The sequence below is a fragment of the Phasianus colchicus genome, chromosome 2 (assembly GCF_987193195.1).
Source record: "Phasianus colchicus chromosome 2, bPhaCol1.hap1.1, whole genome shotgun sequence".
In the NCBI taxonomy this organism is placed as follows: Eukaryota; Metazoa; Chordata; class Aves; order Galliformes; family Phasianidae; genus Phasianus; species Phasianus colchicus.
In genome coordinates, this window is record NC_143437.1 from 77,522,244 (window position 1) to 77,547,193 (window position 24,950).

At 36.1% G+C, this 24,950-nt stretch overlaps 1 protein-coding gene across 3 annotated transcripts in view; it reads left to right on the plus strand.

The window, feature by feature from the left end:
- The window catches only part of ME1 (malic enzyme 1), a 156,160-nt gene that overhangs the window by 70,748 nt on the left and 60,462 nt on the right, over positions 1-24,950 (plus strand). For all 3 annotated transcript variants that reach the window (XM_090136084.1, XM_031611295.2, XM_031611296.2), the window contains one exon: positions 14,352-14,455. In XM_090136084.1, the coding sequence (XP_089992210.1) occupies positions 14,352-14,455 (104 nt within the window). The remainder of the gene's footprint in view (positions 1-14,351; positions 14,456-24,950) is intronic.

Sequence of the window (24,950 nt, forward strand, 5' to 3'; positions counted from 1 at the left end):
GACTGTCAGTACACTTTTTGCGAATGTGTATCTGATGCTGTTCCTTCATTCATATAACTGACAAACACAGTCATGTAAGTACTGAACAGTGCACAAGAGAGAGAAATGTGCAAGGCAGTTGCTAGAGCAGCTCCTGCTCCTTCATCTGCCACACCACAGGGACTATAAGAAACTGGGTTGTTATTTGAAGCTATTTCTCTCATGCATATATTGGAATATTTTTTCCTTAACTTGCTGCAAGTATTTAAATGCAGGAATGTGACAGCTCTCACAGTTGCCCTAAATAGGTCAATAAGCATTACTGGGCTGGCAGTTCAGATATTTCTGGAGGAATGACAGGCATCCATGGTGGAAGAGTGAATCCAGAAAAACTGAGGTGCAAATTCAAGCTCAGTTCTTCAACTTTGTGCTGTAGTTAGCTTTCTGCATTTCCCCAAATTACTTCCACATGTCATAAGGACTTGTACCAATCTTCAGCTTTCACATTCTTCCAAAATATCATGCTATGAATGTGAAGGAGGAAGCTGCTGATAAAACATAGAGACAAACCTGTTTCTATTATTTCTATTCCAGTCAAAATAGAAACTTGGATAGAGGAAAGCTCACTGTAGAAGAAAAGTGCAGTTTCTAATTGTCACAGATTCAGCCTGCTTCCTGTGACAAGTGGGCCTAGACGAGGAAAACTGTGATGTTATGATGTGGAATAATGATGAAAAACCATAAAACCACGGCACTAATCAAACTAAAGATGCAAACTTATAAAAAAACCCATCACGCACATTGCCTACAGCTGTAGGGATTTCTGAATAAAACATAGTCACAATTATCATTCATATGTAGATGAGTTGCACTTCTACACTGAAGTTTGTGTAGTTAATGCATTATAAAATTGTTATGATCTCTGAATTTAAAGAGGTTGTGTTCCTTTTGCCCTGCTCTTGGATTATGACTCTTAGAACTAGACCCAGCTCCTCAGTGATAGTGTACTGAATAATAATAATGACTAAATGAAATAAATGAACAAATTATAACGGAACTTTCTGAATTCCACAAATAGAAATCTTTATATAGACAGGAGCAAGGAGTTATCTTTGTAGCTGGGGATCTACTTTCTAGTTTATGTTCTGCAGGTGTATTCACTAACAGTTTTGAGCATTTCTGGTATGCACATGGTCTGTGTAGGATGCAGAAAGTAGATTTCTAGATATAGAGCTGTTCATGTGGCTATGTTAGATGTGACTGATCAGTTTAACTCATCTTACTGAGATAGATGATCTCTTTTCCATGTTCCACAGAGCAGTGAGTCCAGACCAGGTACTCAAAGGTTATGCTGCGGCCTAATCATGCTGATCTCCAGACATTACAATCTCTAAAACTATTGATGGAGTAAATCTTCAGGCAGCATATTTCCTGCTCCTGCCATTCTGATGGGAGATGGTTGCAGTAACTTTTTCAGGAGTTTAGACCTTGTCAGGAATTTTTTTTGCTCTTTGCACTCTGTTTCACAAATTTGGTGCTATTTTACAAGCAGATTTTTTCCTCTTAAATCTTGCTACAAGATCCTTCCGCTTGCCAGCACTTCAATAAACATGAAAATTCATGAATATTCCTTCTTTACTCCTATTTCTCCCTTCCAGTTCACAAGAAAATGTTGCAGTAGGGTATTACTTTTCATACAGACCATCATGCATCATTTTTTGTTTTCACTGCTCAAAAATACTGAAAAGTCAAGTCAGTTCTGAATTACAATTCTGTCCAGCCCATGATGCTGAAGAAAAAACCCCAAACCAATATTTTTTAATTTTCAGGAATTAGTAGCCTTCTTTTAAATTTATTCAGTTATTTGGAGTGGACTGAATCTGTGGACTGAATGGGGCTTTGGTACAGTAGAAAAGATAGAGAGTATAATTAATAACCTTCTAAAGACTGAAAGGAAGGAGGAAAAAAAGAACGAGTAAGATGATAGCAAGTCTAGATTTTACAGTCTATAGTATGGAGAAAATGGAAAGTCTGAGTATGTCTGGCACTTCCCAAAAATGCAGAAAGTCATATATCTAAAATTGTCCTTCAAGCCATGATTTTAATCAGAATGGTTAAGGTTTTCTGCACTGATACAGTTAGGGAGCTAGAATGGAACAGAGCAATAATGTATGGAGTGTGTTTGCTTCAGTGCAGAATAATTGTCTCTATGCCACTCTCCTTAAGATTTCACTTCTAAAACAAATATGGCATTGGCCATCTCTCCTAAACATGCTTCATTAAAAACAAACAACAACAACAAAAAAAAAACAACAACAAAAACCCAACCAACCAAACAAAAACAAAACAAGAAAAAAAACCAACAAAAAACAATCAGAAATACCTGAAGCAGTGCTAACATCCATATTATACTTAATAAACAAACATAAATGAGTTGGGAAGAGGGTGTAACTTATGACAGCTGCCATTTGCCCTTCATTGCAGAGGCCTTTCTACAATTTTCTTGAGCTGCTCACAGATACCTGACAGCTGATCATTTCTGGCACTTTTTGGAGAGCTTTCCTTCTTTTGCTTTTAAGGGGTCATTTACTGAAGAGTTCTTGCAATGCATTTAGAAACATTCACAACTTGAAAATATCAAAAGTTCTTTTGCCTCTAACCCAGAAGTTTTGAGAATTTCTAAGTGTAATAATAAATCCAGATTTACCATTTGAATGTTTCTGCCATATGCTGCTAATTTGTTGTTGAGACATGCAGACCTCGGTTTTTTGACTATGCAGTGTCTTGTTCCTTCTGTCTCAAAGTATTATTTTACATTATCCCGTTCTCTCAGTTTATAGCTCCCTATTTCTCAGATTTTGAGACTTGTGACAAAGTGGAGTTGGATTGTCAGAAAACCACATAGGAAACAATAAAACAGAAGAGGAAATGGAATCAAAGCTTTAGGCAATAGATAAGAAATGATATTAAATAAGCTTACTTTAACCAAAACTTGAAATAAATGGAAAAGTAAGGGTTTATGTAAGTGATCCAATGGTGCATGGTATATCCAAATCAATGGCTTGACAAGGCAAGTCTACACCAGAGGAAATACTGAGCTAAATTCTTAAATTTTATCAGAACTAGAGGAGAATTTGTAGAGGTTTTTACTCATGCAATTGGAGGTACAGTATTCTGTAATTTGTTTTTGTTGTTGTTTTTCCTCCTAATTAGTATTATTTCTAAATGATTTTGTATCGTTATGTACTTGTATTAAACCTGATTCTTCAGTCTGTAGAAGGCTGTATATAAATGGCTTGTGCTTCCTAAGGGAGGCACTGTGTGCTGAGCATGAAAGCATTGCCTACCCCTTTTACGAAATAATAGTGCACAATGGGGAACAGCATTTCTTCATGATATTTAGAGCTGTTAACTCTTTTGACTCATTTGCAAATGTAGATCATATGCTATCTTTACCATGGCATTCCCAGAGGAATGTATTACATCACCGCTCATGTTTTCACTTAGAGGCTTTTCTTATATTTTGTTAGGCTCAGCTCAGTAGCTGTGATTATCAGTAGATTTATCAGTAAAATTCCAGTATAAGTGGGCTTTTCTTTTAAACATTTACTCAATTTAAATATTTTTCAGACTCACTTATATATTATCTACACTAACCACATTTTGATTGCTAGTATATTCACTTGTAATGAACTTCTTTCTTTAAAAAGCAGAAAGATATTCTATGTTCACATTATTTCTTTTATAATGCATGTCTCCTTTTGTTCTAATACAGAAATGAAAAATATTTTCCTCCATACTTTCATTCAGAATATAAACACATACAGCCCTTTGTCAAACCAATGAACTAATCACACAATTAAAACAAACAAACAAAAATACAATGCAAAATTTTAATTTTCTTCATCTGGGTTTGCTTTTGCCATTGTACAAGTTTACTGCAATCTATAATACTCACTGAATTGTTCTTGCACAGTTAAATTAAAGGAGACTTTCAAGTTAATTTTACATTTGTAATATCTTTAATATTAATAATATAATGTTGTGTAAAATATTATTATATATTTCAGAACTGGACTTAACTTTACTATCATTGTATTTTCCTCTACTTAAACTATACTGTACTTAGATTTCCATAAAACGCTGGAGATCAGTACTTGTAATTTCCTTTTAACCATCCACTTTCTTGTATTGCTTGAGTCCTAGACCAAAAATAAGGCCTTCCTGGTGTATCTACATAGATAGCAATATTTTTGTCTATCCTCTATTATCTTTCCAATACTTGAGACTCAACAGAATAGACAAGTATGATCTCATATTTGAATAATTCATCTTGAGAATGTGGCCCAGCATTCCTGAATTCAGTAAGCTCCAAATGACTGGGCAAGATAAAAGTACCTTGAGAGTCATCTGAACCCAGGTTAATCATCTGAGACTAATTTTATGAAGAGAAGTAAACATTTCTTGTAGAGGATCTGCCTCAAATTGGTCTAATGAATTGTATCTTAAAACTATCTATTTTTGTCCAATGACTACTAAAAGAGCTCAGACTAGATTAGGTGTTGAAATATCCAACATAGATTCTTAATTTAAATAAGATAAATTCATACTTGGTTTGCCCTTCACTTTCCTCTCTGCTACATGCTTCTTTCACATCGTTCAAACTTCTGAAAAGATTAAACTTGGTTTTGAACACATCAACTTTTTTTTCTTTTTTATAACAAACTCCTATCATTGAGAAATGCCATTCTACTGCTTAATGTGTGAAAAGGCCTCAACAATTCTCTCTCACTTTTGTTCAGTTATCATCCTCCAAACTTTGCCATTTTGGCTAGGGGAGTGGGGCATTCTTTTCCCTAGCCTGTTATTTTTATGAAATACATTGTTTATGAATATTTCTTCTGTGAAATAATCTATTTCATTAGACCATGGAAAATCTGAGAGAGCCAGATGGGGTTTCAGATTGTTGCATTTACCAAACAGTGTATCTGCAATGATTTTATGGACCCAAGAAGAAGCAGAGGAGGAAACGGCTTTAGCAGAAAAATGCAGGCAGTAGATTTATGTCTCAGTTTCAGCTCATATTAAAGAGTATGAGCTGTATACTGATATTACCAGCAGTTACATCAGTTCATTTCATTTCTTTTCACTCCGCATTTCAGTAAAAGGGGATTTATAAAAGAGGGTAGAAATGAATATCTGGAAATGCTTATTTTGGATAGTATGCATGAATATCCATAGACCAAACTGATGGCAGACCTTATTTCAAAATACATCAAACATTTCCAATTCTTAACACTCAGAAAACGGCAACAGATACTGTTTGTTTTAGTTGGCTGCTGGTCTTTCTGAAACTAGCTATCTGCTTCTTCAGCACTTTGACAATCAGTGGAGAAGATGAGAGTGGGAATGAGCCATAAATATAGTTATTATAACAAACTGTGAGATAAGATGCATCATCTCTGTTACCACAGAAATAGACCTAGTTTCTGAGACAAAACATCATGGGTGATGGTGAGGCTGATCCTAAAACCTTGGGCCTTGCTCTAAAAGGTCTATATTGTGCACAGAGCTACTTCTGCCTTATTTTTTTCTTGTTGTTAGGAAATCAGGCATAATCAAAAGCTGAGATGTGAGCGTCAAAAGAATATCAGTAGACTTGATCAGTAATTTCCAGTTTGTCAAAGGGTCATTGTTGGTGTTAGCTTTTTATGTAGGAAGAGACTCAACATATTTGGTTCCAGTAAAGATCATGGCTGTGTCAGCACAGGAGACAGGGATGTCAGGGTCAAAGATATTCTGTTCATGAGGGAGTAATTTATGGAAGTAAATGAAATAAATAGATACAAGTTTAACGGAGTTGAGAATAAGAGGACACAGCAAATGATAAAGGTTTATAGTTACATCTGAAAAAAAGCCAAAAATCATTGCAAAGTATCAGAACGGTTGATCAGAAACAAGACATACTGATAAAATAGAATAAGATTTTCAGTTTTATAAGCAGTGCATATGTTAAAATTCTCTTCATTTTGCTGTGTAGTGAACTCAAGACATAATTTGTCTGTTGTTAAATTGTGAGTTGAAAAAAAAAAAAAAAAAAGAAAAATGTCTCTAATTTCTAGAAAAATTTTCACTGAGGCCAGAATTGGTTTTAGGCTTCTGTAGATGCTATTATAGCCTCTTTAGATCATATTTTGTAACTGCTGTTTGATCACCTTCTGTAATTTATTATAAGTACTCACTCTATAACATTCTTTCAGCATTTTAAGTTGGAGATTTGTGTTTTCCTTTCTATGTTTAAGAGCAATAATGTAATAATGTTTGGTTGTGATTACCTACTTCTGTAGCTTGTTTCCCTTCACAGTTAGGTTCTAAAATATGGAGGGCATTGTTAAATGTTTTGTGATGTGTAACAGCACATGAAGATTGAGATTTTAGCTATTTAAGTGCTTGAAGAAAGAAAGATAGTCACTAGCTGTTTGGGGGCTATTTACAGTCAGTTATACTGAGAGCTTAATTATTTGTCTGAGCTTTTCCTGAGATTCAGTAAAATCTTTTAGAGAAAGTGGATATCAGGGGCTTAGGAAATTTCATGTCTTCTGATAATTACATGTGTTAAATGTAAGACTTACTCCACTTCCTTGCTTTCTGATTATTGTCTCTATTTTAAAATATTAATTACTACATGCAGTGTAATCTGCTAAAGTCCTAAACAGTGTCGGATTCTTCAGGACTATTGTTTTCTCAATAGGCAAATAAGATTAAGATTTTCACGAAGTGCCACTGGCATGCAGACAACCATTTGTTTTCAGTTTTACTGTATAAAAGAGTTATGCATCCTTAAATTGCATCTGATGAAACATTGCTCTGCAACCATGGTTCTGAGCGTCTTCCAAATTCCAACTCAAATTACAGGCATTTGTGGAATTGGCATCTTCCCTACCCCTTCAGTCAGATGTTAACTTGAAGTGAGTTCTCTAAGACTGTTAAACATAATGCAGTATGTTTATCTTGGTGTTTTTATTTTTGTGTATCCTAAAATGCACACCGACTCTGCTAGATGTGGTTGTGGCAGCACGTCACTGATGCAGTGCTAGCCTGATTTAGTGCATCAGCATCTATCCTTGGATATTGTGGTAAAGCTGTCCTCGTGAAAAAATAATTTGTGACCTCGTAAGAGAATGAGTCAGAAGGCAGTATTAGATGGGGAGTAATATATTGTTTCTAAAGAAGTGAAAAAAATTTGTAGGGAAAGGAGCAGACTGTTTTCTGAGCTCTGTTAATGGAAAGCTGCATTTCTAGGCCCATCAGAATTGTCCAGTATTTAATTTTCTATGGGTATCCCCAGCTAGGAACTCCTTCTCAGGGCTTCTCAAGCTTGGGTCTTCCTTCAGCTACTCTTGGCTTTATCCTGTTGCATGAAAGATGATGTTTGTTTATTTTTTCCCCTATTTCATTTATAAAGCTCTTTGTCAAGCAGAGGAACTGAAAGGTGTTTTTAGATGAGTAACATAACCAAGAAAATGCATTGAAATGTTACATGCAGCTAACAGTCTTCATAGTCTTCACAGTTCCCTTTGGATGCTCTCTAATAGTTTCATATGTTCTTATACTGTGGCACCCAAAACTGCTAATGTAAGTTACTGTGCTGGTCTACAGACAAGGATGTTTGTCTCTTAACTTTTCATTTCAGTGGAAAGTCAAAGAACTTACATTAGAATGCTGCTAAATACATCATTTCAAAACAATCTACTTGTAACACATTATTGACAGATTTTCAGAATATAAGCAGTTGGTTAACTGATTGAACTAGAGAACATATGAAAGTTAAAAATAAAATCATTAAGTTGTAATGATTTGTATCCGTTCCTTTCTATGTAGTATTAATTTGTAGGGAGCATATTCTTCAGCTGAAATAGTTTTACCTCTGTGTTTACACTATGTGTTCTAGCAACAAAATCAAAATTACAATTATGCATCTATTCTAAACACCGCAGGAAAATTTTCTAAAGTTATTTTTGCTGTCACAAGCTCTTCTATTTCTATACAAATATTTCAATTTTGCAGTCAATAACTATTTCTGGAATGACTTTTTCATTCCCATTTTGAATTTACGAACCTATTTCAAATGACTTCAGGAAAATCTGGTGTACCAAGGATAATTTTACTTCTCTGGAAGATAAATTCACACGAAATGCAAATGAAATGCTTTTAGCAGTGTGAAATCTTAAGATCTTATGATGATTTTGGAAACCTGTGCGAGCTGCATCATACATCCCACAGAGCACGCAGGGCTGGAAAGCAGAACCAGTGAGTGGCAGAAGCATCCTTCCCCACTGTGCACCTCTGTTAATAGCATTACAGGGGAACTCAGGGAAAACAAGCAAAATAATATTGTCCCAGGTTTCCGAGCTGGCAAGTGTCTGCTGCTCTGTGTCCTCTGTGAGCACACAGCACAGTCCTCAGTACAGCTTAAGGCAAATTGTTTTTACTCTAATGGGCAAATTGATCTGCACTTTTAACACACTACCAAAAGACTTCCATTAAACAGTATTCTTGTTTTGCAAAATAGTGCCCAAAACGAAAAAAAAGAAAGAAAAGAAGAAAGAAAGGAAGAAAGAGAGAGAGAGAGAAAGAAAGAGAGAAAGAGAGAAAGAAAGAGAGAAAGAGAGAAAGGAAGAAAGAGAGAAAGAGAGAAAGGAAGAAAGAAACAAAGAGAGAAAGAGAGAAAGAGAGAGAGAGAGAGAGAGAAAGAAAGAAAGAAAGAAAGAAAGAAAGAAAGAAAGAAAGAAAGAAAGAAAGAAAGAAAGAAAGAAAGAAAGAAAGGATACATTTGCCCCCTTAAATTTTTAAATTATGAAGATGTTTCAAAAACTTCACAGCCAAACTGAGTCATAACTGATTGCATCAATAATCCAGTTTGAACTGGGTAGTAACTCTGTGAAAGTTTAAGAGAAATATGTGTTCAAATTTATGCTGTTTAAAGAAATTGAGCCAAAGATCTGCCTTGAAACACTGGGTCTTATCCTCCTTATGCCACTTTTAGGTCTTTAATATATATAAGCATTTTAAATCTATAGCCAATACTAAAACTCAGAGCTCTAAAACAAGCGGAGCTATAAGAAAACTGTATAAATGTATTCACCTATTCACTTAGAATATTTAAAACATGCTGAACCCAGTGTTTCTGGGGCACATTTAAACATCCAGCCTGGGAAGTCTCACAAGCCCAGACAATTAATTCAGCGACACAACGCTGATGAAAAGCTTGGCCAGCTATATACCGAGAGCCTGAAATTCCTTTACAGCTCAGTGCCTTCTACTTTACAAATGTTACAGTTCGACAAGAAATAGCCCGAAGTTCCTTTATAGTCCTGTTTGGAACAATGTATGAAGAAACCCAGGGCAAGGACAAAAGAACTAAACATTCTACAAGTGAAAAGAACAGTAGTTATTTCTGAGCTGTGAGTGGCAATCCATTGTGGAGCTTCTCTGTTTCCAAAAGGCACTGAAGAATGAATAAGCTGCTTAAGCACATTATCCTGTTATTCAGGTCAACACCATGCAAACTGGGTCCCCGCTTGTTGTTGTTGTTGTTTTTTTTTTTAGTGTTCACACATCTTGAGAGATTAACATTTACTATCGGCTATTTCATGGCTTTCAAAACAGATCACTGGAGAGAAAGTTCTATACCACAATCAAGTGTGTCAAGTTGACATGATGATTAGGCACTTTTCCTCAATGACTTGGGTTCCTTTTGTTCCCCAGCTTGTTGTCAAAGCTTAAACTTAGTTTTGTTCTTTTGGAAATCTAATCTCCTGTGAAACCTAAGTCTGCTTTTCCTGGTTAGTGGGTTTGTTACACATATTAAATGATACTGAAAAAGTTGACACTAGTTTATTTTTAGGCACACTTAATTTTAAGGCTAAAAAAAACTACTAAAAAGTTGAGGTTTAGCAACATGGCAGAATTCAAGCTTTAAACAAAATAAGAGTTTACAAGGAGAAAGGGCTTAATTGAGGTTCTGGTACTAGGAGGATCATATAGATCTACTTAAAATTGGCTGGGTAAAATAACAAAAAGTCCTTTGAAGAACCACCTGAGCATATTAAAACTGTAATGACTTTGAGGTTTTAAGAAAAAGGCAAGTCATTTATACCATCTTACTTGTGCACAATTATAGTAAAGAGATCAGCAAACCATCAAATTCAGGCAAGGCTTGAGCTGTGCACCTGGCTCTAATTTAGCTACAAAAGCCAAAGCAGTGAGAAACAGAAAATTGCACACATATATATTTCATCAATAGAGAAAAAAACATGCGGAAATGTCATCTATTCTCAAACTTGGCACCAGGAAATTTCTTTGGAACATATATAATTTAGTTTCATGGAAAACTGGAGGTTAAGAACCCAGAGCTGCAAGATGCTGAGCCTCTCCACTCACAAAGACGTCAGCAAAGAGAGTCCAGACCTCTCAGTGCCACCTACAACATATTTGGTATACAGTGATGTTTCACAGCAGAAATTCCCTAACGCCACTAAAAATATAAAAACCCTTCATTTCTACAAGGGAAATAATATTCATTGGAACCACAGTTATAAAACTAAAGGGAAACTACAGCTATACAGAACACCAGCAGCTTTGAGACAAAGATGTGCTACCTCCCAGAAATGAAAAACATTTCAGAGTACAATTGGTTTAATGAGGCACAAGCCACCAAGAAAAATGTAGGACCATTGACACCTTTTCAACTGTTAATATTTGTATATGTTAAAATAGCCCAAATTCTTCCTGTGAGCTTCTTCTTTCTCAGTTTTCTCAGATTGGGGAAGGGCTTGTGAACACAGTGGAGTTTCTGTTCTCCAGAAATGTCGGACATTTCAAACAACTTTTTTGTTTCCACAGGACTGAAATTTCACTCTGCGTGAAACTTTTTCCAATAAAAGAGTTCATCACTAAAAAATAACATTGAAGCTATGGCCATACCAACAATTTCCATCAAAATTAATTGCGCAGTAATCAGTCTGCGTTCATTTAAATTTGCACTAACATGCTGAATCATGATTTTCTGCCCTGTAAGAACTGCTTATAGCTGCAAAGTGTTTTTAAGGCTTTAGGAAGAATGGATAAGATTTCAATTTGCATTAGACTATTATACCTATTTTTTTTTGAACAAGATTACTTTGAAGTCCAGCACACAGAACTTAAACGTGTATTAGATTCTTTGTTTGCAAATGCTGACTGAATTTTGGATGTCTGCAATCCTGCAACTAACACTGACATTAGTTGGGTTTGAGGGTGGAGAATGCTTTGCAAAAAGAAAGTTCATAATCAGGTAACCTTTTTCTTTGAACTATACTGCCTCTTTTACATACTCACCTGTAAGAGATCAGGGCTTTTCCTGTGTAAAGACGAGAACTTTCTCAACATATTTGCAAGGAACCTCTTGCAAAAGAAGAAAGGAGCCTAATCCTCTGTTTCTCCCCAGAAGGAGACCTCATCTTTGGGATGAGCTAACACAAGTACTAGCATCAGCTCACCCTTTCTCTAGACTTGCCAAACAGATAGGTACTGACTATAATATCACTGAATGATAATAGACATTTTCTCCTCTGTAACCCTAAAAACATCACTAAAACCTGCCCTCCTGTCAGAGTCCAGAATTTAAAAGGTGGTACATTCATAATGCTTCTATGACATCAGTCTTAAATACAATTGTTGAAAGAATAGCTTCTGTGGAAAAACATTAATAGCAAAGAATATTCTATGCATTTGATACAGTTTGAAATAACAATTCTATTGTTTTGCACTGCCAAGTTAGAATTTTTCAGTTAATTTGCCTTTAAAAAAGCTGCTCACTTCAGTCCAGTTTGCTCTTTTTATTCATGAGGTTGTTTATCTGCCAGTTTGATCTTTGCATCCTGTGCTTGCCTTTTGCTCAGGAAGCCTATTAATTTCTTAACCTGGAGAGGAATTAACAGTCGTAGCTTTGACTTACACAAACACTTAACCCCATTGCTCATATTCTAGAGTTGGCTACCACATGCACAGACAGCTTTGCCCAACTGAGGAACTGTCAGTGCCAGTGAACTTTAATTAAAAAACAACACTGTAATGGCTGGAAAGAATGCTTCACGAAGGAATCTTGTAACATGCTACAAAATTACCACAGTTTGTCCCCAAGCAAGAGGCTGCACAAAACCAGACTGAGCCAAGGACATTCTGTGGAGGTTTCCGGCGTATATCTGTGGCAACAAATAAAGAGCCCAGTGTGCAAGGGCTGTGGGCAGCCAGGCATGATGTGTGCCAAGCAAGCTCCATCCCTTCTGCCCTTGTGCAGCACAGCCTGCCTGCTTCTGTCCTTGCAATGCAATACAAGGCACCAGACAAGTTGTCCCAGGATGCCAAACTCATCTCCTTGCATAAGTGTGCAGAGCTAACGCCTATGCATCCTCAGAAGACTGAAATTTATGTGTATAGTGGCTGAAGAGCAGCCCTGCAGAAGGGCATCTTTACTGTATGCAGATTTGGGAACTACAGTATAAGAAGGACATAAAATGATTAGTGTGTCCAAAGAACTGCTACTAAGGTGGGGAAGGATCTAGAGGAAGATGTACAAGGAACAGCTGAGGTCCCTGGGTTTGCTCAGCCCAGATCAGAGGAGCTGGGGGGAGGCTTCATGGTGGCCTGCAGCTCCTAACAAGGATTGGATGGGCAGCACTGAGCTCTGCTCTCTGTGACAGCAACAGGGCCCAAGGAATGGGCTCCAATGGCATGGAGCTGTGAGGGGAAGGGCACTGGAGGTTAGGGACAGGTTCTGCACCAGCGAGTGGTGGACATAGAATGAGCTGCCCAAGGCAGCAGTCTAGGCACTGATCTGTTAGAGTTCAAGGAGTGTTTGGACAATGCTCTCAGACACTGAGTTTGAATTTTGGATGGTACTGTGTGGAGTCGGGAGTTGTACTCAGTGATCCTTGTAGGCCCCTTCCAGCTTGTGGTATTCTGTGATTCTGTGATTCTACTATCCCTTGATAATATCCTAATACTACCAAGGGTGGTTGTCTGTTTGGTAAGTTTGTTTCTTATCAGTTTTCAGCTGAGGCTTTTGACCCAAATATTTTTTTGGTTGTACAACACTGAAGAACTGGAAAAAGAATTTGTGCGCTTTCCTAAAACACAGAAATTAGATTTCTGATCCCCAGCATAAAGGAGGCTGAACAAGCTCTTCAGCCTTTCTACTTTGTGCTGCACATGGGCATCTCTCTCCTGGAATGAGAAGCAGTCTGTATTTTTCTTTATGATGTTTTCATAATTGAAGTTGGTGAATTGAATTTGAATTCAATTTCGTAATTGAAGTTTTATTCAGTGGTTTTAGAAACGGCTTTCAGATGACAACAAAAATCAGTCAGTAGTTATACTGATTGTTTCTGCAAGCCATCTGAGCATGTGTGGAAGGACTAAACAAAAGATACAAGAAATAAATTATCTTACTAATTTTCGGAGATCTGTAAAAAGTACTAGCAAAGAACACCGTTATACGTATGATCCTGTGAGAGCCAATGAAAATTTTGAAACAGGGAATTCCTGTAGCTGGAGTGAGTTGCCAAAGGGGATGGCAAAACACTTTCAACATGTTTGTTAACTTTGTAACGTATAATGTAGAAACAAAACTGTCAGTAGTGAAGAAAAAGAATTAAACAGGTTTCGTGTTTTGTGGTTCTAGGGCAGATTCTGGATCATAAATCTCAAGGAAGAAAAAGTGTAAGATTTAAGCATAGAAAGATTCAGAAATCATATCCAACTGGTGGACATGGATAACTGAAATGGAGAATGCTGTAGTCTAAACTGATGTTTTAAAAAATTGGAAGAAGAAGATCAAGGACTTGCATATGTTTTGGCATATTGAATTTTAGAAAGCAGCTGAATTATCTGAATATCAGCTCATCAACACAGCTGAAATGATGAACTAACTATTCCCCAAGAGATATCTGTGAAACATAAGAAGAGAAAATAGCTTTTTTTAAATTCAAGCCCTGTCAGGATATAAAGGAAAAAAAGGGAAAAGAACTAAATAAAATTCTAAAAAGATATTCTTGAAACTTGACTTCCTAGGCTAAACTTTCACTTTTTCACTTGGAAATAATATGCTTCTTTTGATACTAGGATATCCATTTTCCTTGATACAAAAGGCTGTTTCTTTAATCTCTTTGTTGCATTTTTTCAGTCTTTCTATAGAGGTGGATAAATGGATATGTATTTCATATGCTTGGGTTAATCCTCAAACACTGCATTGTTGTCCTCCTTTTTAATATAGAATGTACTAGTGTAACTTGTTCCTGTAATAGTTCAAATAGTTTTTTTTTTTTTAACAGGCATTGCTGAAAGATCCTTTGTATATTGGGCTGAGACATAAGAGAATCAGAGGTCAAGCCTATGATGATCTTCTTGATGAATTCATGGAAGCTGTGACTTCAAGGTATGTGATATATTTGCGCTGTTCATTGGTGAATTCCATTGTGAACTTCATCTTGGAAGAAACAAATGTCCTTAGCTATGTAAGGAAGAAAGAGTAATGAGATCAGAGTTGCAATGTTTCTGATTTTATTTCTTTTTTGGAGCATTATATTTTATAAGATGATCAACTGTCTCTAACTTGCCTTAAATAATATCATTTTATGAATTCACTGCATGAGTGAGAAAACTCATCTTGAGATGAGTGAATTAACTTTTCAAACTACTTTTTTAAGGCTTAGTTCTGACTTCATGTGTAAGGCATCAGCATCATACTAGGAAAATGATGTTTTTGCAGCCTGCTTGCCATCATGTTTAAATCTCTCTTCTCCTCAGGTTTTGGGGTTTCATGCACTCTGCACTGAATCCCTCTCTATTAAAAACAAGAATAACAACAACAAAACAGAAAAAGGAAAAGAAAGTCACCCTAGTCTCTGCCCCATTACAAACACAGGACCAATCTTCTAATGTCCTGTTTTTAAATGCCAATTCCAACCTATTTCAAATCAGGTCTTTCTCTTATTTCCTTCTCTAATATTCAGAAAGTAGTTAGATTTATTATTAGAATATATGGAATAGTACGTTCTGTGTCAAATGACACATTTGCTTACATTTTCCTTTGTCGTTAAAATATTTGGAGTTCTCGAGTTCTCACTCTGTATTCAGTTTTTAAATAGTTTAAGTACCAGAATTCTTATCAGAACATGCTCCTCACTTCTGCAGTAAATTGTAAAGCCAGGACTGAGCTGTGGAACCAGGAAATACTTTCCAGCTCCTTAGTCTCAGTTTGTGTCCCATACATGCTTTGAAACCATGCTGGTACCCCACCTGATGTGCACAACCTCTGTTGTCCCTGCCCTGGATCCTGTGTAAAATAAACTTGGGCAAAAGAGTAGTCTTAATTCCCGTACTTGAAGCACAGGTTCCTCTATGTGTTGCTATACTCTTACCCATTACCCCCACTTGGCTGAGAGTCCCTTGTTCTTAATCTTCCTACAGTTCCTTTTGAGTGTTCTCTTTCAGATAAAACTGATGCATTTCTATCTCCGTAAGAGAAGATTTGGAACATTAGAAGTTGTCCCATGGACCAAGTTTTGAAAATTTCTAATTTAATGCATCACTAATTCACCCTTTCTTTAAAATGAACCATAGCTAATTTTAGATCATTTTAATCATATACTGAAAGAAATAATCAAGGTCACACAGAATACTACTTCAGTAATGTTTGATGGTCTGGTTGATCTGTTCTCTTGGTTTTTTTTACTCGAAAATCTTCATAAACAGTAATTTTGAGTAATTTTTAGCAATTGATGTCAACTTGACCTTCTGAAAGATCACTTTGTTCTCAGCTAAATCTGCCATGGCCTGCAACATTGTCCTTTATTTCATGCTTGAAGTGGAGCACTTAAAATTCAAAGTTGTTTGCTGTTTTGGCTGTAGTATGACATCCAGTTACGATACTCATTTGCTAAGATGAAGGGAGAAGTGATGTAGCTAAGACAGTCAAGTCCATTTGTTCAATAATTAATATACTCTACAATAAAACTTATATTGAGGTGAGGTTTTAGCAGCTCTGTTGGGAACACGCGGAAGTAGGCAGCTGTACAGGATGGTACATTTTATATAGGCTTCCCACTGGCTCCCAAGAAATCTTTCTAGACATGTGTATCATATTGACTGATTGTTAAATTTTGAAAATCTAGATTGTTATCAGCTGGTTCACCATCATTTATAGTGTATACTGTTGGAATGCTACCTTTATAGAGTAAATGTTATGTTACTTAATAAAGTGCTTTATAAAAAAGCCTGTCATATGAAGGTATAATTTCATGAACTGGAATATTTTCTCTTTCTCAGCCTTCACTGCTATTCACTCCAAAAAACTTTTCTTGTAAATCAAAAATCATTTTTGAATGTCTTTTTTTTTTTTTTTTTTTTTTTTTTAAATAAAAGCACAGGGAGAAAGACTTAAAACATCCACTAATACAAGATTTTGGTAAGGTATCCACTGTGTTATCATAGCAGAATGAAACTAGTACAGTGAGATTTTTCCCAGATGTGAGAAGGCATAGGCATATGGAAAGTATCTGGATTTCTTCTGGCATAAAGTCAGTGACCAGCTTTTATTTATTTACCTTTGTCTGTATCTGTCTATTTATTTGTTACTATTGCCAGCAGCTGCCTTTGCTGTGGACAGGTGTTGAAATTTTTGTGGACATTGCCCAGTTTTTCTTGCTTTTGTCTTTGCACAGCAATTTAAGGGTATAAGGATATACTAAATGGAAGGAACGTCTTATAATATGGGAAGTAAAAAAGAAATATCTTCAGCACTGAATAGCACAAATCAAAATTAAAACCTACTCATAAAGATTTGTTATATTTTACCCTATGGAGAAATAGGTGATAAAACATTTTATACAGTAGCAGATTTTTCCAAATGACAAATTGTTCTTAAATATCTGTGTTTACAGAGGAAACTCTGAGAGGAGGGATTGCTAAACAGGGCTCTGGTAGCTGGGGTTGGTCCACCAAGACTTCTTATAAAACCAGAAGAAGTAACTAAAATTTTTTATTCCAGTTTCCTTTTTTTTCCTACTTGCTTGCAATGATGTATTCATTTACAGCAGTGAAGGGATTTTGGAAACACTTGAGGGAAAAACTGTAGACTAGAGATAGAAAAAGAAATGAGGGGAGAAGAAAAAGATACCTTTTTATTAACAGGAACTTTACTTGTCTGATGCAAAAAGTGGATTTTTTCCTTTTTCTGAAGGAAAACAGGAAATCTGCTTCCTTTTAGCAAATCTGGTAAAGATAATTCCAGCTTCAATGCATCTGAAGAAGACCAGAGTAGGGAAGAATAGCATGCTATCAGCTTGCTTTCTGCTACAGATCATGAAAGTCACTGTGCACTGGGGAAGGAAATTATGCACTGCTCAGAGAGACAAGGCTGACTTGTACCAGTGGTCTGTGAACAGAGAGGAAACTTGTAGAAAATGAAAAGTAATCTCATGTAACTCTGGAAGGTAATATTGCAGTCCCAGAGAGTTGTGCAGAACTCTTTTTCTGTTATAAGCTAAAATTTGTGGGTTTATGATGTGGAAAAGCAACCCTATATCACTGAAATTGTCTTCTATAGGCATGATGTCTTTTGTATTTGTGTGCTTTTCTGTTTCAGTTCAAGGTGCAGTAGTTGTGAACCTTAGAAAAGTAATCTCATGTATCATTTATGTTCCAGTCTGTAATCACATTTTAATTAAATCCTTCCCCACTTCTTTTATATGCTGTCCTTTTCTTAAGCTTGTGATGTACAAAACAAGCTGCTGACAATTGTAATTCAGTATGTTCTGTCCTAAATAATCATGATGTAGTCATTATTACTCATTTGCTTGATTACATTATTCACAGATGGTAACAGTGCCTCATTTCACATCATGTGAAATCACTTTAAAATGTTGCATTATGGTAAGTAAGGCTTATCTGACTTTGAAAACAACTGTAAGGTTTTTCAATCATAAAAAGAAAATTACACAAATACTTAGGTCACTCCAAAAATAATGTCTCCTGTTTATATCCAAGTAAACTACAACAGATCAAAAGGCACAATAACACTGATAGAGCAAATTCTCAGCTACAAAACATTGTTTTTCAACATAGTCACTGTCACTAGCTGTGCATTTTTGCCAGAAATGAACAAGAGTCTGCATGACACGCTCATCAAAATATTTATAGCCACCTGAAATGCCTTTTCAGTGGCTCTTGCCAGTGCTGAAACCACCCACCACCTTACTGTGGTCACATCCACTGTTTGGTCTCCATCAGTGTTCCACAAGCATCGACAAATGTCAATGGATGCAAATTTTTTCCACACAGAGGAATTCAGTGACAAACCTTTGCTTCATCTGCATTCCCATGTCAGATGCCATGTAGTCAGACTGCCCCTCTGCTGCCGTCTGTTACACAACAACAGAATGTACCAGAACATTGGCGACAATATTCAACCTCTACTTCCATACCACCATCATCCGCCTGTGATATCATGGGCCAGGATAATAAAATAGGAAGTGTTACTTTTGAAGCAGTGCTCATGCTTCAGTTTTTATTTAGTAGATTACACTGGAATATAATTAAGTCTGTCAATTATTAATTCAAAATGGACATAACTTCTGGCAAGACAACATACTGTCAAGAAATCAATACAAAAGGTGATTACAGCTGTGCTGTAATGGAATTTGTTGCACAACACATTGCTTCTAACAGTGTATTCATGCACAGATTGTTAGTACAAGGACATTGGCACCTCTATCTTCTGGTGCATTGTGGTACTGCAAGACTAAGACTTGCATTGTGCCTCTATGTTCCTGTATTGTTCAAGTTAAAGTGACTGTTAGAAGGAGCATAGAAAGAAATACTGCTGCAACAACTCCCTCCTATGGCAGTCTTAGTGAAGATATTCCTGTTTACAGACTTTTTTCCTCAGTGGGGACTTGTTGTTTGCTGTTTTGTAGCCCTCTTTCCTTCCCTTTGTGCTAGTTCATTTGGTGGTGCACTTCTCCAGATCGGTTGGCTGGATGGTAATTTTTTGACACAGGACTAAACGAACCCAATCTGATCTTCTGCAGTAAGAAGTCTGCTTCCTTTTTTTTTTATATCTATTTATGCCTTTACCACAATCTATATCTAATATTTGTGTCCAACTTTCTTTAATGTTAATATAAACCATGAAATTTTGTCCTCTCTCTTCTTTCTGGACTTAGAAGTGCTGAAATCTTCAATTCTTGATACTAGCTTATCTACCTTCACATTTTTCTTTAAAACTCATTCGTACTTTCGTTAACTAGAAGCTGAAAGCAGATTGCATGCATTGCTAGATTGATCACTGCCCTAGGTAACCAAGAAAATGTCTGTATCTTACTTATCATGTTTTCTATCCATTCTTTTCAATAACTTTTGTTTCTAGCACATGGGTCCTGCCACTTTTACAACTTAGCACAATGGATTTCAGCTTGTTTAAGCCTATTGTTTGGCTCTGTTGTATAAATAATCAATAACAACACATCTGCTAAAAATAAGTCCATGTCTCTTGTCACAGGAGAAGCGATCATCATTTCCCAAATACCAATATTCTGTGCAGAAGCTCTGATCTCAGTCCTATTCCATCAGTGTCCTTGGCAAGAGAAGGATCTTTGCTTTGTCATCTGAAACCACAATCAACTTTCATAGTGGTTTAAACTGTTCTGATTCATCATTTCCTTTTGCTTGCACGCTCTTGAGAAATACTGACAGCATGCCAAGACAGTAATAAATAAACATAAATATTCCATAGTCTGGATTTTGGTGACAGTCAAAACAGCAGCAACAGTGAATGCTGCTGCGAGTGCTTCATATGAGATGGAAAAGTGGAATGTGCTGCACTACTGAGAGGCTGGAAAGGCCACAGCAGCTATTTTTTTTCTCAAGGTTCACTTCATGGAAAAATATGAATGAAGGTGAAGTCATATTAGGTTTTTCATTTCATATGCAGAATTAATCTGAATCTCCTGCAACACAATTATACAGTCTATCTGGATCTCCTTTAATGCTGCTTGCAGGGAAATAATCCATTTAGTTGTTCACATGAGATAAGTTTGCACAGTGCTACCTGATGACCAAGTGTTAAGCCTTTCACAGTGGAAGCTCAAGAAGATTTGCACTTGCAAGTATTACAGGGTTGTTGTTTTTTTTTGTTGTTTTTGTTTGTTTGTTTGTTTGTTTTTTCCTTTAAGTAAACTGAAATTAAAGTAAAAATCATAGAATAATATAATTCTTTGAGTTGGAAGGAACTTTTAAAGGTCATATAGTTCAACTCCCCTGCAATGTACAAGGGCATCCACAGATAGATCAGTTAGCAACTCTGCTAATGAATATTCCAGTTGTAAAATACAGTTTTTAAAAGACAGAGAACCTAAATCTTAGACCAGTGCAATTTGTTACGTGTGCTATTCCTTTCATGGCACTGCCTGACTGTAGAAACCAGTCTTTTCCTAGGACCTTGCTTTACTCACTTTGGAGAACAAGGAGCAGACTTGGAGCAGCATTGGCAGCTGTGCCAATTGCATGAATCTTTTTGGGATTTTGTGATTGGTAACTTCTGACAGCCTTAAAGACTTTTACATATGCATTTTGTGATTCATTGCTGTGGACTATATTATATCTGATTGCTGGAAATGACACAAATGTACACTTTACAGGTTTTTCAGGCACACTATTTGGCAAAAGGAAAAGTGAATCTGTCAGTGAAGTGAAATCATGGCAGAATAGACAGACTCTACTCACATCCAGTTTATTTGTAGAAAGAGTGCTATTATTGTTTGTAATGCAGGACCACAGAGAAATTCTTAGCAAGGATCAGTAGAGGACTCTTAAAGATATAAAACCTCATTCATCTCTGAAAGAAACCAAGAAGCTGTAAGATTGTCAAACAGTACCGAGGGTGAAGGCAATTGTTTTGTTTTTGTGGGACTAAATAGAAAAAGTTGGAGGTATTTTTAGTAATTTTAATATACTTCTTGTACTCAAACTGATTTTTGAGATTGGAATGGGATGTGTTCATGTTCTAATAATGCTCAGCTATGTCCCAGACTCTCTGCAGTTAGTCAAAACCCAACCAGTGAAGAACACACTGTTCTCAGGCTTTTCTTCTCCAACTTATTTCAATAAGGGATTTTTAAAGTGGAAAAGGCCTGGGTAAACCCAGTTATGCTCCTTCCTCTTTTTTAGCTGCAGAACGTGGTGGGCAGGATCCTCAGTAGAAGTTAACTGGTGCAATTGCATGGCAAATGGAATGAGTGTTGATTTATTTGAATAATTTGTGAGTAATATTTTAACATACATGAGATTTGCTGGTAAAATAAAACTAATCAAGGGCAATGATGTAAAACAAATAGTAGTAGTAACAATTTGCTGGTCTCCTGCTTCAGTACAAATTTCAAAGTTTCTGTGTGCCAGTAACAAGCAGATTTAAGAATCACAAGAATAACAGGGAAAGCTGGATTCTGAAAATCTGTAAATCTGTAAGTATAATTCTGCAAGTACAATTTTTACAAAATATGGGACATTACCCATATTACCCATTAGATATTCTAAAATGGCCTATCATCACATGCATCTCTCAAAATAACAGGCCAAGGCTCTCCAAAAAGACTGCATTGCTTTATTTGTTCTGAACTGAGTTTGTAAAACCTTCTCTGTTCCTGTGCTGATTTGCCAAGTAAACCTGCATCTGTGCAGATGAGATGAATATGATCATGAACTTCTAGCAAAATTAATAGCACACAACATCAGTGATCCTAACAGATTCCAGTGGGGGTTGGGGAAGGAGAAAATATTTTAACACTCCAAATGTTTTGATATCAATATGCTATTTTTTTTAAGCCTTCAACAAACAGCTGTACTCCCAGATCATGGTATTCTGTACAATTTTTTTTGTACAGTCTTCCCAGAAAACTGTAATGGAAATTTCAGTTACTTCCCTTTCCATCCTAGAAGCTACACCTGTAAAATGTCCCTACAAAGCAATATAAATGACTGAAGAGTGGAGGCATGACACTTCTGAAAATCAGGACAATTTTCATTTAGTACTGAAGTTTGGATTTAAATGCTGACTTATGAAATGGAAGCATTTAACCTTATCATGAGATTACAACCAAATTAGCCTTTTAGCTATGCAAACCCCGTGATAAGAACTGTCTGCCAGGGATTTGGAACTGGAATCAGAACACATGTCAGAGCTGAGCTGTGAAGTTGTGTGCATTATCTGCACCAGTAAGTACGATAATATATTTATTTTAAAGATAATATAGAGTACCTTAAGTGAAGTCTTTTCTATGTCAGGAACATCCTACTTATTGACTTTGGTTTTTTTTTTTCAGTCTTATAAGCATATGCAGTGATATTTAAAACATCCTCCACCCAATCTGCCTAACCACTTTGTAGTGGTGTGTAAGCCTTCTTACAGTGATGCACTTAAAGTAGTTGCAGATTAATACTTTTTTTCTTTTTCATAGCTGGGAAGTGAAGCATAAGATAACTGAATTTAAATTAGATGTCCTTGTGGGAACAATCCACTTGCCTAAATGTAGGAGTACAGCATTGTATTCTTTCTGGCTTCCAACTGCTGGCCTAGGTTCTTTAGTTGTCAGGCACACTGAGTCCTAGCTGCCAGTTCTGAGCAGATGCCACAGACACCTCATGGATACCTCAGAGGGCACTGGGTTCCTGTGTTTAAATATCTATTTCAAACCCCAGTGTCTACCTTTATGTGCTTGAAGGCTTTCAAGTACCAGCCCCGAGTGACCTTTCTACTGTTGCATAGATAGACTATTGGCAAGAAAAGAAGAACACTAAATATTCTTTGAGGTAGACTTCCACCTATGCGGCTATCCCTAGCAAAAATCTAATTTGGATATAGTTTTCATAATATTAAAATTAAAATTAAATCTGCTGCATGCAGATTTTGCCATTGTTTTGAATGCTGAGAGCTACTTCTCTCTAATTTTGTAGTCTCTCTATACCTCTCTGCTGCCAACAAGGCATACTGAGAGCTTGCTTAATTGAAAGCAGTTAAAGACTGCTGCTTTGAATGGCAAGATAGGGCAATTTACTTACTTTACTGATTCGTATTCGTTTTTATTTAAACTAGACATAAGGAGACAGTATTTGATGTCTGCTATATTCTTGACACTTTCTGGAAATTTCAGATGCACATCTTCCTTCTGCATTAGCAATCACTAGTGTTTATACTCACTGTGAAAAATATTAGCCTGGAACTGGCTGAAAAATGAAATAAGATACTTCAGACCCACTACCATATGTAAGTGAAGTTAGCTGACATTTTGTTGATACCCACAGTTGTGCCAGTGCTAACAAACCCCAAATAAATGATGGAGTACGTTTAGCTCATGCATCTAATTACCAAGTTACGAAAGTACTTTGTAATTTATTATGAGTTTAAATGAATAACTGGATTACTGGCATTGGAAGGTTGCTGATCATGTCCACAGAAGCAGATAATATTTAACTGATGGGTTATCTTATCTAAAAATGGGGGTGCATACGAAAGGAAACACATTTTGAAAATCAGACTGGAGTTCTAATGGTCCAGTGATGTTTACCTCCTAATTCCTTACTCTTTTAGATTTTGCTAAGTTTTGAATAATAAGGAGGAAGAATTTCTTCTGCTATCCCTGCATTGGCTATTGCAGAAGGAAATTCTTTACAGTTTTATCTCCAGCACAGCATTACTTTGATACTTCTCCCTCTGAAAATGGGATTTAGCTTAGTACAAAACCAGAAAGTTATCTGTTTCAAACATTATACTTTGGAAACTGCAAGAGATATATCACTTAATTGGCTAATTTTATTTCAGAATTTAGTGGATTTTAACATCAAAGTTAATCATTCTTCTCATTGCTGGTTTGTAGCAATGGCTACTGGAAAGAGATTGCTGGCAGGGTCTGCTGAAAATGAACTACGCAGATTTTAATAAAAATGAAGTTAAACATAAATATATCAGCAGTATGTACCAGAAAAAAGCTGTCTTCTTTCCGGAAGAAATACTTTTTGTGAATATCTAGTTAATTCATGCTATACATTTTACTTTTTAACACTGATTTGTAATGATCTTGTAATTAATCCATATTATCAAAAGGTAATAACTTGTTGTGTATGTGTTTGTTTCCTTTTATTTTAAAATATTTCAGTGTAACAGATATTTGGCATCACTGTTCTTGCTCGGGGTAGAGCTCTGATCTGGAAAACACACCCAGGAGTTATTTTGCATTTTAAAATCATATGAATAGCAGTAAGCTTATTTGTGTCTATTATATAACCTGAAGGGTTGTAAGAAAAGTTATTAAGAACAGAAGAGTCTGCAAATTTGAAAAATGCAGAAAAAAATAGTTTTCTTTTTAATAAGCAATTAGCTGATACATGTAATCAGATTCTGCACAAGTTGCAACCATTTCTAAGCAGATTATTTTTCCTGGGTGTCATTTGGGTTTATAGTTCTGTTCCTATGAGTAGAAAACATTTGAGGCACAAATCTCTGAAAAGCTGCAATGCTCATAGCAATCTCTTATCTCACGTGCTTTAAAAAACTATGAATATCTTCAAATTTAGCAATAATTAAGAAGTCCACTTACATATATTTTTGTCCTGCAACATTAAAATTATTATATATTTTTCAGCTTTCTTAATTAGGCTCAGAATACAAAACCTGTCTTGTTAGAGGTTTTGCCTTTGTCAGTCATGGAGGAATCTAAAAACTTATGAAGTCCATTTCTGTGGTTGGAAGTAACGAGCCAGACATTTAGAGATCTTTTTACAGTATTGAATTTTTATTAAAAAGACTTTGATTAATCTTTTCTGCTGAAAAATTGATTATGATCTGAGCATATGTTTGACTTCTGGAAAACTACATTTCT